Genomic DNA, 14,097 nt, shown 5'->3' on the forward strand with positions numbered 1-14,097 from the left:
ATCATAGTTAGCTTTTTCATATTTCAGATGACAGCAGGGATAGATAAGATCAGTAGTAAACATTGCTTTTGTTTAGAAGTTCTTGACAGTGAAGTTAATGCTTCAAACTGATACAGGTTATTCTTATCCTTCTATGCTGTGCATAAGTCACAGAATTAATTGGGAATGCTGCACTGTCTTTCATTTACAAGTTAAAGGAGAAATAAACCCTAGTTTTTTTTGCATCCATTCTTACGTTTTGACAGATGGTCTTTCCAATAAAAGCAAAAGAAAAGCATAAAAATCCCTTCTTTGAGGTGAAAAAACGATTTGAATGTAGTTCATGTGTCGCGCCATTTTGTTTGAATTGAGCCAGTACCCGGATGTACCATGACGAAAGCTAGCCGCATCGCGTATTTCAAGACAAAATCGTTGCCAATCTCTAAAGTAATTAGAATTGTACTTTCAACAATAGTAATGAATAAAATATCGATCAAAAAATATTTTTTGTCTTTATTGATCTGTAAAAATGCTTAAAAAGTGTGTAAAATTTGTTATTGTAACGAGTATCAGTAGAAATATAAATTTTGGGATCTTTTCAAGGAATTGATTTTTAACGTGTTTAAATTAGATTGCTTTCAACACGCAAACCGTACTCAGTCCTAGCGATAGCGTTACTTACGTCCATCATTGCACTCCAATTTACTGCCGAGCAAATATCTTCAAACAAGAAAATGGAAGCCTTTGGATTGGAATCGTATCTTTTCGAACCAGAATATTCAGAGGGAGAACTGAGACATCGAGAGGAGGAGTTTGTGCAAAGAATCAGTCCGCGACTGTTGGTGATGTTGGGTCGAATTCCGTTGCTGATACGAATACCGGTTACGCGAGCCACTGCGAAGAATGGTGTCTGTGTGCACTCTGTTCGCCATTGGAAAGCGACAAGGGGAGGATATGCTGCTATGGATTGTTCGCGGAAAAAGCTTTGTTGAACGCAGGAGAATGTCTGACCAACAGACCTGAATTCTCCCAGATATTTTTGCAGCCAGTTCATTTAGAACTCTGTTTTGTAAATTTCTTGAGGTACAAGAAGAAGAATCCTTTTCCTACGGCTGCTAAGAACATAACGAACAGGTACTGTACACCTCAGTGAAAGTTCACTCTTTTCCGGATATTTTATTCCATCTGGAATAACGAAATATCTTTTACCTTTTTCTGCTCCCTCTTCCCCTCTTCGGTTAACACAACCAAAGGCTTGGCATTCGGGCATTTTAACCGGTGAAATAAGCGAAGCAAGATGCTCGAACATAGTGCGAATAGACTATAACTCGTATGCAAAGCTTCATTGTTTTGAAGTTACGATGTGGCTGGTGTACGTCACTTTTGAAGCGCCCTCAATACTCATTTTAACAAAATGGCCGTTGTTCAAATGGGTAAAAAAAAATAATTGGAAAATTCGCGTAAAATTCAGGGAAACTATATTTTGCTTAGTAATTTCATAAATGGTATAAGAAAAATATCCCCTACCGCATGTACGCTCCAAAAACCCAGAGTTTATTTCTCCTTTAACCCTTTGAATTATCTGTTAGCTGTACTCCATCAGTGATGATATTTTGATCAACTTAAAGTAACAAAACTTTGCTTGGTATCCTTTGTCTTCCCTTCAGTAGACAAGCTTGGTAACACTGCTGTATTTGCAACAAAATTAAACACCAAGGATGAAAAGGGTGTAACTTTTTTGGTGGTTTGAGAAAGAGAAAAGGGTGATATCAGAATTGAAAAGGTTTATTGTAGACCACACATTCCTAATCCTGAAGATGAGAGGTTTCAGTAATTCATAGGGTCCACTTATCTCCATCCTCCTCCCCCTTCCTTGATTCAACTAGAGATGATGATGGATGATTAGCCTCCAGAGTACAGTAGTTCTTTTTTAACTTTTTAACCATTGTGACTAGCTTACAGTACCTTTAAAAAAAAAAGAGGATATCTTGAATGGGGTATGGATAATGGAGATGGGGTCCTGAATAGCTAAAAGGTTAGAACAAACTTGTAAGTTGATCAGGATTAAGGAAGCAAAGAGAATAGAGGGACTGGAAGACCCATTTCATGACAGACAGACAGAAAAGAGAAAGGGGGAAGAAGGGAGGAAAGCTCATTCTATTGTGGATTGGTTATTATTATTTCTAACTGTTGATGATGAGATGAAAGGTGAGCTTATTTTGTGGAACATGTAAGGATTTTTGGAGGAAGTGAATAAGAAGCCCAAAATTTGCATTTTGCCTGAAGGAATGATGGTTGCTGGACAAATAGTAAGAAGTTGAAGGATAGAAAAAGGGAACTGATAGGTTGTGAAAGAGGTCTTTTGTTGGCGATGGGTATCAGAAGGGGGAGGGGGGATTTTGTAGTAGCAATGGAATAAAGAGAGAGCCATGCATTTAAGGTATCCATGGGCAAGTTAAAGTACTTAAAAAATACATTGTAAAAGTGGTATGATAGGTCATGGATAACAATTCTAATTTGGATCTGTTTGTCTTGTATTCAGGTTGGATATATTAGAGAAAGCACTTTGAGCGGCGTCTTCATTGCTGAATTTTTTTTTCTTTGTTTTATTTATGTATATTTGTTATCATATATTATTTTGGCGTTTTCCATAGTCAAATCCTGCAACAATGTAGAACTTCATTGAAGGTTGTCAGTAGTATTGGCCCCAGATTTTGGAATGTTACAACATTGCTAGAAGATTTCCTAGAGGCTGTGATCCCTGGAATTATTCCCAGCCGTTGAAGAGATAAATATATCAGTGGGGGTAATTACTTTTACGGTGACAGTAAAATGCTTGCCAAAATGTGAGCATGGGTGACCATTATTTGACTTTGGAGCATATTGGGGTGTGGGGGAGGAGGGGAGATAATACTGATGACCTTTAAGCACAACTTGTCAATTGTCTTCAGAAACTTATTGAAGTTAGTATATATGATTTCAAACCATTCTTGTATCTTTTTTGAGCAACCCAGAAGTTTATACTGTAGGAGACCATTTGAACCATTCAACATACACTTAGGTATATTTAAAGCTTAGAAGCCTCTCTGCCCTGACTTTTATGAGGAAGGGGTCATTTTTGCCTCCATTCTTACTATTTAATACCACTATACAATTGTCCAGATTGTACCCCAGACCCACCATCTGCATTCTATGTTAACCACCAAGGGAGCTTGTGAAGGCATCGCAGCCCACTCAATATATGAGTATGAAAAGCATTGGATATGTTAGGCCCCTTTCTAAATTCGATCATGTTTAGTTCACCAACTGTAACTAACCCAGTTACTGTATAAGCTTAGCAACTTGGAGTTAAAACTAATTGACAGTTCATATGTATTCAAAGATGTCGTCATTGGAATCCGAATATTGCAAAGAGAGGGTTCTCTATTTTTTTGCTTCTTTTCTGTTGATGTCAATCTCATCCTGAATAGTTTTAAACTTTTGAAGTAACTAAGATTAGACTTTGAGTAAATAGATGGATAAAGTATATGTTTCTCCACCCTAGAGCAGTGTTAATGTCAACTTGCCTTCAGACTCAGTTTCAAAGAAGGGATTTATCTCAACCTATCTGGCAGTTGGAATAGTATCAAGAGTGCTTACATTAATCCGATGAAGAGGATAATTTCTTCCTCAAAAAGTGTCCCTTCCTCTTTTGTTTCGTCAGGGTTCAATGAGTCTTTCTATTCTTCTTTGTAATGGACTTTGTAAGGAGGAAGGGGGGAGGGGTTTAGGTTTGATCCAAAGAGCAAAATCCTCTTAAAAGATACATCTATAGCGTTAAAAGCTCTGCGGAGATAACACTAGCAGGATCGAGATGACTTTGAAAAGAAAAAGTCGACAGCTAAAGTCAAGTGGAGGAAAAGAAAATTGGAGTACTTTTACATTAGAGGCAATTTTCTGATTTAAAGTCCTGAGACAAACCCAACTATCATCTTCCTAAAGCTTACATGACAGAGATTTTTAGCCTTTGAAGAAGATCCTGCTTGTAGGATCGAAACGTCAGGCCAACTTAATTTTACACATGACAGAGATCTGTGAGAAGCACAACTCTCCTCCAAGGAGTTAAGAAAACTCTTGGGAGATATCCTCCTGGGAGATATCATAGCTTAAACATTGTGTCTGGGAGCTGTCAGTCTGGCAGTCTGTGATGTCACAGAGCCACTAGGACTTGAAACCCTTTACTTTCACCTTGTTCTTCTTTTCATATTTTCAAGAGAAAATAATTTGGCACATTAAGAGTTGCAATATGTTAGATTAAGTAATTTGCCAAACCCATCTCCATGACAGAAAATAAACATTGTAATAAAAAATATAAAAAATTGGGAATATGGACCCCTATACCCAACCCCTCCCCAAAGTGTAGAAAAAGCTGGTGAGAAGAATTAGATAAGATTAAATGATCATTATACTTAACTTCAAAGATATATACATACAGAGGGTTTGTTTAACAGACCTTGATAGGAACCAGTTGACAAAGTACTTTTAGACATTGGAATTTTCAAAGCTCTAGGTAATACTTTATAACTGATTCAGAAATTGCTCTCTGAATGTTTAATATCTCAAAGCTATTACTAGGCTTAGAATTCCCACTTAACCTTCAAGACCCACTTAACCTTCAAGAGCCTTTAAGTGTTCTCCTTGTGATTTTAAATGTCCACTATATCTCAAAATATCTTTAAATAGAACACATGTAAATATGGTTTTTTTCACACTTCAGATGAGGATCAGCTGTTGGCACAACCACATTTTCCTAAAGTTTTCTTCTATGAGGGTATTTTTTTTCCCCTTACCTTCCAAGAAGTTTGTAGTTTTGTATGACTTCCATCAGTTTGTTCTCTGGATATTATCTTTCAAAGGGTACAGTTCCTTAAGTCCTTTCTCCGAATTTTATTTTTGGTGACTTGCATTGTTACTTTATTTTGTGTATATTGGTCTCATATTGTTCCTTTAATTTCAGCTAATTTACACCCTTCTTTTATTTTTATTTTATTTTATTTTGCCAGATATTTGCCACTATGTGAGTCTTAAAATTATACAAGGTGCTAATGTAAATTTTTGTTTAAAGTCTGCAGTTAAATACCTTAGCCTTTCATGCTTTGGCATTGTAACCAAACCCGGGTCATTATCAAATCAAGGACCATATTAACTCTGACCATCCTGTCACCACTAGCACAAGAACCACTCCTGATACCCCCACCCCCATCCCACCCCAAACAAATTGATTGACTTTTGAACAATTTGACCATGCACAACAAAAGTCACAGTGCTGTGGACTCTCCCTCCTTTCTATGCAATTCTTTGCCATTTGCAGTCATTATTACTAGTTTTTTCTTTCAGGGAGAAGGGGGAGGGAGTTCTAGGGACAGAATTATTGAGACTTGCTTGAAGCATGAAATAGATCTCTCTTTTAATGTAGACATTTGTAATTTGTGTATTATTGAGACGGACAGACAAGCTTCAACATCACTCTAGATTCCCTTCTACGTAATTGTAACGAACAACACTACAACGTTTTGACGATTGAACTCCGATGTAGGTCAGTAGCAGTTATTCTCAGGTTGCTTGTTTGCAGCCCAGCAAATTAGCCGTTGATGGCTTTCTTCTGAAAGATCTTGATTAGAGAAAACTTTGAAGTTTGGGGACCCGTTGTGTCTTGGGAATACATGTAACAAAACGAGCTGTCAGTCGGTCTAAATCTTCCATCCCGAGATTCCTTCCAAGTATCAGGTACCAAAATATTGATGTAGTTTCTGTTAACAGCTCAGTGCTTCTATTGGGGAATGACTTAAATGTTACAGGTTGTTTAGAAGCGGCATTTTCAGAGAAAACTTTTGAAGTGAAAAAAAAATAATTTCAAGAGAGAGTTGACGAAAGGTAGAGATAACATAAATACGTTGTTACTTAATAATCTTTTCTTCGTTATTGTTATGGAGGGCACACTATTTATCTTGGTAAACTTCAAGTCTAAGTAAGTTTATACAGTGTGGCATAATATTTTGGTATGTGAATATTTGGTCCTATAATTAGATCAGACAATGAATGTGAGTTTTGGTGGGTGATAGACTATTGGAGGGGGGGGGGGGGGATAGTGAGAGGAGGAATTAGGACAGAGGTTTGGAATTAGTATTATTACAGAATTATGGTGTAAGACAATGTAAATGTGATATTGAAAGCAAAGTAGCAGAATGAAGAAGTAGATTGCAGAATATTAAACAATTAATTGACTTAACATTTAAAGATAAATCTTTGTGGATTGTTTTGTCAACATTTGCTACGAACAAATTATTAATGCTTCTGGAATCACAGATCTAGTTAGAACCAAAGAAACAAATGCATATGTGTGTGGTACACCAAAAAGCCTAGTATCTTACAGTAACTGTTGTACTATGATAGTTATGAATTTGATATATATTTGTGATTTCACTCTTGTGGTATATTTCTAAAAAATATAGTTTGCTAAACACAGCTTTAGAGTCGACAAACAACACACAGAAGTTTTGTGAAATTGATCTCTGAACTGAAGTTAACTGCTGCACCATATAAATGATAAATAATGCGAGATATGGTGAATATTGCATTTAGAAATACTTTTGGGACTGGAATATCTGGCTTAAAATATGTAGTGGTCCAGCTCTGCATGCAGTCATATCAGGTGTTTTGAAGAGAGAGTTGATAACGAGAGAATATTGATTCCATTTGGCTAAGCAAACATCATTCACGGAAGGACGCACGTTTGACAGGTAAAGAATGGGTTGCTGGATACCATTTTAGTTGAGATCAAGCTATTAGTGACTTCGCACCTTCAGTTAGCTACCTGCTGGTTGTTAGTACAATCATGTCACATCATATTTAGGTGAGTGTGGTGGAGCTGGTCTGATGTGGTGGTAGAACCAGCTGACTGTATATTCACGATTCAATCATGTGATTAATTAAGGGACAGCATTAAAAAGAGTGATCTACTTTGGTCCTCTCTGCACTCATATATGCTTCTCTTACTATACCCCATCAAATTTAGTGTGTTACCATATAACATTTAAAGCAGTGATAGTACATCTCGACCCCCATTATCCATCTGTCTATCCTCCTCCCTTCCCCGGGCCCATTTCAGTTTTATTACTTAGAATAAATACCACAATGTTAAAGCACAGATATAGGATCTCTCTGCATCCATCCATTCCTCACTGGATGTTAAGGAGGATAGACATGATTTTGATCTGATTTCAATGCTGAAATCCCAGAATGATGTACAGTAGTTTGATTGGTTTTATAGTCAGTTTCGGACTTTCAAATAATGAAATAAAAGTTGATTTTAATACATTTCTTAAACTGTTTCCCCTTTTAATCAGTTGGTGGTGGGAAGTAAAGTTCTGGCTGCAAGAAAGTTTAAAGTAAATGCTTTCACACAGAGTGATTTTTGTCGGACTACAATTAAAATACTTGACGATCTTGCGGTGCAGCAATATGGTAGCACTGGTATTCATTTGTCAAGTGATGAAAGTGTTGAAGCATTTTCCGAATTTTGTCTGGACTTGAGATGCAGTGTGGATTTCATACATCTGGACGATCTCCTGCACTGGTCGTTCTACTTTTTTACTGTACTGTAATTGTATTTCTCTGGCAAATTTTGTCTTCAAATTTGTTTATGTTTACTTAAATAAGTCAGCAGTTGCATGCAATCATGGTACATTGATTGAACAGTCTGATCCCTGGTTGGTTTGAATCATAGCGTGACGTCTCTGTGGTTCAAATAGTTGGCCCGGTTTTCTGGCAAAAGTATGAGTGTGAAGCCGGTGCAACGATCTGCAGTATCTATGCTTATGCTTTGCATTGCGATGGACGTCGCATGTATAGGAAAGCAATTTCTCAGTGCACTGTTACTTTCGTAACGTTTTCCATATATCGGTGCAGAAGAATAGCTCAGTTCAATGGAAAACCAGAATTTTCAGTTGATTAACCATATTACTCTGCATTATTTATGTTCGGACTTCATACTCATGAATATCCAGTTATTAAAAATGACTGTCTCTCTGGGACATGCAACATGGTCAGTAATGGAAGTAAAAGTAATACCAACAAATTGGAAAGAACTTCTTGGTGCAAACAGAGCCCCCATCCCACCACCCTTCCACCCTTGTTGACCAATTAAGTATATCCAACAAGTTTGTCACCAGACATTTCCTGTATGAAGTTTACAGGTGAGAACATTGGAACATTGCGCTGGTGGTTGGTGGAGCATATATATGAAAGAAATGTGCCAATTCAAGCTCCTTTCTCTCTCTCTCTCTCTCTCTCAATCTCTTTGTGTGTGTTTTTTTTTTTCTTCTTTTGCTTCTTTTGTTTAAATCGCTCTTTCAAAAAGTTACCATTTTAGACCAAGTCTGGAAAAACAACCTAGAGAAATTATGAAACTCTTGTTTTTTATCCCTCTAGATCTCTTTTTGTTCAATTGATCATAAATGAAAACCAAGCTTCAAAACATCAACACCCCGATAGCATATTCTATCGGGCGAACCGAGATTTAAAAGAATTGTTAAATTGTCAAAGAGAAAACTGTAACGACTAGATGGTTTAAGTGGATGGCTGTTAAATAAGAAACATCCCGAGGTTCCATGACATTCATAAAGATGGAAAGAAAAAGTTGCTGACAAAAAGCTTTGTGAAACGAAGCTTCTAACACGTGCTATTTCTCCTGGAGTCACAAGTTAAGGGTCAAAGGTCGTGTCGAGTGAAGAGACTCAACAGTCAATTGTAATAAAATCCAAAAACAAAATAATAGGAAAACGAAACCCTGTAACAATTTTCTAACTTTTGTAATCCAATATTGCCTCAAGTTAAAAAGTGAGATATTTCAAACGGGGGGTCAGGATACACAATGAGAAAAGTCACCGGGGAAGAAACTTTTGAAAATGGGATTTTCAGAGGCGGTAGCGGTTGTGCATGGGCTGGAGGGGGGGCAGGGAGACAAAGTAACACCTGTAGTTGAATCCTAGTTTATTCCTTGTCTTGGGAGTAATGAACGCTCGGACACAAGTCAGAGCTCTCCGCTTGATGGTTGCTGTTCATACTGTGTTATAATTAGAGGCAGCAGATTGTTATCGGATGTCTGAGCGCTTTGAAAAATTGGGAGCGTTTTATTTTCAGGAGGCAGCAGATCGCCATCAGATGTCTGAGCGCTTTGAAAAACTGAGAGCGTTTTAAAATAAAGTCTAGAGCTTGTTTGTGTCCCTGGAGTGATAATAATCTGCCTATAAGAAACTTAAAGATAAACTTTTATTACTTTCATTGATTATAAGGTTTTTTTGGCCCTTTGTTGTAATTTTTACTCTAGAGATCAAACATGATGCTAACCAACTCGAATATATACCATATATACTATATTTAGCCCCTCTTTATTTATATTGCAAGTTTTACTATAAAGGGTAAAGGTCCCTCTGTCTATACCAGTTGTTGTCTGATATTTTTTGCAGGGTGTTAGCAATAACAGTCGCAAACTTCTCTAATGAAGATGCAGAACTCCTGCTAAACAGGAGGCTTTTGACTGGATTCTATGGGAGGGAGGGCGACGTTCAAAGAGTTTACGAACTGGAAGTAATAAATGTTGTCGTATTTTGGAATCAATCTCATTGACATATTTTGGTTCTGTTGCCTTTTGATGATACCGCAGCGATATTTGGTAATTGGTGGCCCGAGAACAAAAAGGATAATCGACCAGCGTCGTTGCGAGCAACCAACGTTGTTTTGAAACCATTTACTGATACAGAGAACTGTTTACCTTAGTGGCGTATTGAAAATATTAAACTTCCAATTAAAGGGTCCTTTACTTTCAGATGTGTTGAAAAAAAGAAATGCCTTCAGCAGATCCAGATTTTGTATTGGTTGTATATACATCGATATTATAATCAGTTAAGATCGACCGGATTATAATAAAGGCTTTTAAATAATTCTGTTTGTGTATCTGTCTGTTTGTCATATGTATTTTCTATTATTTATCTAAGAAGGGGAGTTATTTTTATAAGAAAGGAGTTTACTTAGTTTACACAAAGGCGATATGGTTTATTGTGTATGAATGGATTATGAAGGTTTAATACTTGGTAGTGGTAGGACGATTTGTTGCATGGAGGGGGGTGGGAATCTATAGAGTTGGGCACTGCGTTAAGTACAATAAATTCTGGACTCATCAATGAACTGCAGGGAAAGTGGCAGTTTTGTAAAGAGTCATGGCTCGAGTCACTAAATTATAATAGTGGACTCGAACAGGTGACAACATTTTGAAAACTCACTGAATGAACAGATTCAATGTACGTGCATTTGTAGATAATTTATGGAAACCATTTCTCCTGCAAAGTAATTAATTCTAGCAGGCCAAAGGTTAATTAATTCTCTTATTCTTATTTTTTTTTTCTCTTTTCTTCTTCCAGAGAAAGTACGGCACATTCAAGAAAAGTTAGAAGAATTTATCGCTGCTTTGCAGAAAGAGAAAGTATGAGTTCAAAGGGATGCGGTTCACTACGTGAAAACATGATCTGAGGCCTGTAATGTGGGAAGAATGGAATCTCTGATCGTTAATGTGACCTATGACCTCCCATAATGACCTATGACCTCCCTATTTCTAAATTAAATGGTTGCATGCATAGAGAGATGGTCTAACATTCCTTCTTGGGGTGTGGTGGTAGTTTGGGACTTCGAAATGAATGCATCCAAATTTTTTTGCGTCGCTTCACTTCCATGTTAGCATTTTGGGACATACTGCTTTCTCTTTTTGTTCAGCATTTCTCCTGGGAATATCTCAGCTTTCTTTTTCTTTCTTTTTTTCAACATTTCTCCTGGGAATATTTCAGCATTTTGCTCATAGATAAGGCCTTCAGTAAGTAAACTATACCACTAATATGACTTACTCAGTCAAGTATCTCTACTGATAGATTAAGGTGGAATTAAATATGCCCATCATAAAGTGATATTTTGCTTGCATGACAAACAATTTGACATTCTTCTTTGCAGAACATTTAATAAATTTCTTGCTCTCATCCGCTTTGCATAAATAATTTTTTATTGGGGGGGGGGGGGGGATTGGGGATAGAAGTCAAACCTGTGTGTTTGATCCCAACTGTCATTGCTTTTCACAGTATTCTACCATGTACAATCTTATCACAGGTACCATAATTATGTGTGGGGTCTGTAGAGCAGTACCCAGATTTATCTGTGGTTAAAAGTTGTAGCTTATCCCAGCCTCTCCTATCTCCAGTTTCTCTCTTCCTTTCTTTCTGCTCCCATTTTGTACATGGGTTCTTTTTCCATCTTCATAAGTCCTATTTGACTTGAACTCAAAAATTTCTTTATCACCACTACAACAGTTTCTTTATTCAGCCTTCTAATTTTCAAAACTTTCACGCTTAATCCTTCTTTGGCTACCACCCCCCCTTTCCCCCCCCCCACCATTTTTGTACCTTTTCCTGGCTTGCGTCAAGTCTAATTTTCCTGTGCAAGAAACATCTGTTCATTTTAGCCTGGTAGTTGGTAACTGAAGTCTCCAGTTATTGAAATCTCCAGAAATTCAAACTTTTTTAAAACTTATTATCGCAATTCTAGCCTTGATCATCTCCCCTCTGCATTGGTCAGTTTACCCCCTTTTTCATCAGAATAATAAGGATCTCAGAAAATTAGTTCTGTTGTATTCAATTCTCAGTAGAGATGTCCTGATTTGCAAGGCATCAAATTAAATTGATAGAGATTTGTCAGAGGTCATACTGTCTGGCTGTTAGTCCCCAAACTCTCTTTAACCATTGCTTGTAGCTTTCTTTTGCCAGTAAACATTCTTTCCAATTTACTGACATAACGGTTCATAAAATTTAACAGTCAATTTGATCAAGTTCGTAAACTCAGTGCTGATAATAAGCAAAAAGAAAATGGTAGAAAAGTTACGTTTTTTTGCTTTTGAAGCCTAAAGCTATTGGTGAAAAATGTTAATAGTATGCCATTATAAAACACATCCTACATACCCTACCACCTAGCAAAACATTGATCTGTGAATACTGTAGCTACAAGATAAAGTCTAGCTCTCTAGCCGGAAAAAAGTTGAGTCAGAAATTGGAATAATATAACATGATTATTGTGAAATCATAAGGTGGTCAGGAGAGATTAAGAAACGATGTGCATTGGGATAATTTTATGAACGTAGTTACATAAGGGAGGGGGAAGGGAAGGACAGGGGAGGGAGATGGGAGAGAAGGGGGAGAAGGGGGATGAGAGGGGAAGGAGAAGTGGGAGGGAGAAGGGGAGGGGGAAGGGGAGGGAGACAATCTGATTCTAACTCAGTCAAACTTTGCTCAGCATCATCCAAATGGTAACCAAAATGTTGTGATTTCCTCACAAATTTTGTGTTAAAAGCTAGAGTTGCTATAAATCTTGACCAGCCTTAATTACCGTTAGCCCCAAAGTGTGTGAATTTGTGAAAATTGGCCCAAAAATAAGTTCTTATGTATGTGTTATAGTATGACACTGACTGTGGCGTTTAGTCATTCTGTTATATTCTATATAGTGACGGATATAGAATATTTTCATTAACTTTTCATCAACATTTCTTCTTCCTCTTCTATTTGGTGTTGTCATAGAAGGCTTCTTTTCTTCTTGCATTCTTTCTCTTTCATTGTATTTTGGGGTCCTTTTCTTTTTCTATGTTCCATCATACCTGTCTTGAGAATATAGGCTATATTAGTACCTTTAGCATACTGCTTTGCTGGAATCCATCTTATGCAGTAAACAGCTGATTTCCAGTTAATCCTTTTTTTGCAGTAAATAGCTGAATAACAGTTAAGTTTTCCATTGCTTAGGTGTTTCTTTAAGAATCTGTCTCGACTGTTCCTTTGTCTGCATCCCTCAATACCAACCCCTCCTGTCATATCTATCCAGCTGATATTAAATCAGCTTTCTTTCTTTTTTTTCTTTTTTCTTTGTAGATTTTTGGATACTTCTTGCTGCCAAAATAGCAATAACAATGTATTAAACACTCATTAGCTTGACTTATTGCCAAATTGAGTATCAAATATGGCAAAGTTTACAAATTATGGACCATGATGGCATTTGCAATAAATTGCATTTTACATGTGATTATGAATAATTATGTAATAGTAAGTGCAAAAATGTTGAAAATCAAATAGCATCATCATTAAATACTTGCTCATTCAACCTTTGTTTAGTAGTGAAGAATACCAAAGAGATGGTACTGTATTTGTGTCATCAGAACACCAATCTTAGCCTGATGAATAATACTGGGTTTTGGCCAAACATGCAAAGCTGCTTTAAACCTGCAATGTACATTCTACTTCTCTTCCTCTCCACCTCTCCTTCCTCCTCCCTACCCGCCTCCTCCTGCACTCACCCTGCCCTCTCTTTCTCCTCATACTTTCTATTCCTTTCTTCAACCACTTCAGAGTTTAATAAAAAAGAAGTGATTGAGTTTTGATCTCATTTGCAGACAAAATTTGGTCCCAATTGTTTCAAGAACTGATATATATATCTCCACTGGGGGTGTAATGGCAACAATTCTCCAAAGACAAAAGGAATTTAACTGTTAATGACTTCAAAGGTATTTTTTTATCTTTATTTAAAATAACACAAGAGAGGAAGGGGGGAAAGAAATGATGAAATATTTGAGTAGAATATTGTTGTAGTTTGAAGCAGTGTGGCATGTTTCATGCTGGGATGCCTCTGAGATGTTGAACAAATATTTAATAACCTGTCAAACAAGATTAGAGTGACTGTGAGAAGCTAAACAGGAAAGAAAATCCCAGCTTAGTAAAAGAAAGTGAAATTAATGCTCGGGCTTCACCATTGATGAACTAAAAGTATTGGGGAAGATCTGTGTCGGTCTTGGTAATTCCAGGAAAAGTTGAATGGGTTTCTGGATGAAAGTGAGGGAGGAGGGGGGAGGGAACAAAATGTAACCAAGCCTTGCCCTCAAAATATTGTGACCAGACCAAAAGAGGTCACTACACTTGTGGTCAGACTTGAAGCGTTTTCTCTAATTGTTAACAACATCTGACCATTTTCCTTCACTAAGTGAGATGGATGAATTTTGTAGCA

General features: G+C 37.1%; 1 protein-coding gene across 4 annotated transcripts in view; it reads left to right on the forward strand.

Moving 5' to 3' along the window:
• LOC139975841 (dynamin-like GTPase OPA1, mitochondrial) overlaps nucleotides 1-12,214 on the forward strand; it is an 86,793-nt gene extending 74,579 nt beyond the window's left edge. For all 4 annotated transcript variants that reach the window (XM_071984079.1, XM_071984080.1, XM_071984081.1 and 1 more), the window contains one exon: nucleotides 10,437-12,214. In XM_071984079.1, the coding sequence (XP_071840180.1) occupies nucleotides 10,437-10,504 (68 nt within the window). In that variant the 3' untranslated portion in view covers nucleotides 10,505-12,214. The remainder of the gene's footprint in view (nucleotides 1-10,436) is intronic.
• The last annotated feature ends 1,883 nt before the right edge of the window (nucleotides 12,215-14,097 follow it).

The sequence above is a fragment of the Apostichopus japonicus genome, chromosome 11 (assembly GCF_037975245.1).
Source record: "Apostichopus japonicus isolate 1M-3 chromosome 11, ASM3797524v1, whole genome shotgun sequence".
NCBI classification, from domain to species: domain Eukaryota; kingdom Metazoa; phylum Echinodermata; class Holothuroidea; order Aspidochirotida; family Stichopodidae; genus Apostichopus; species Apostichopus japonicus.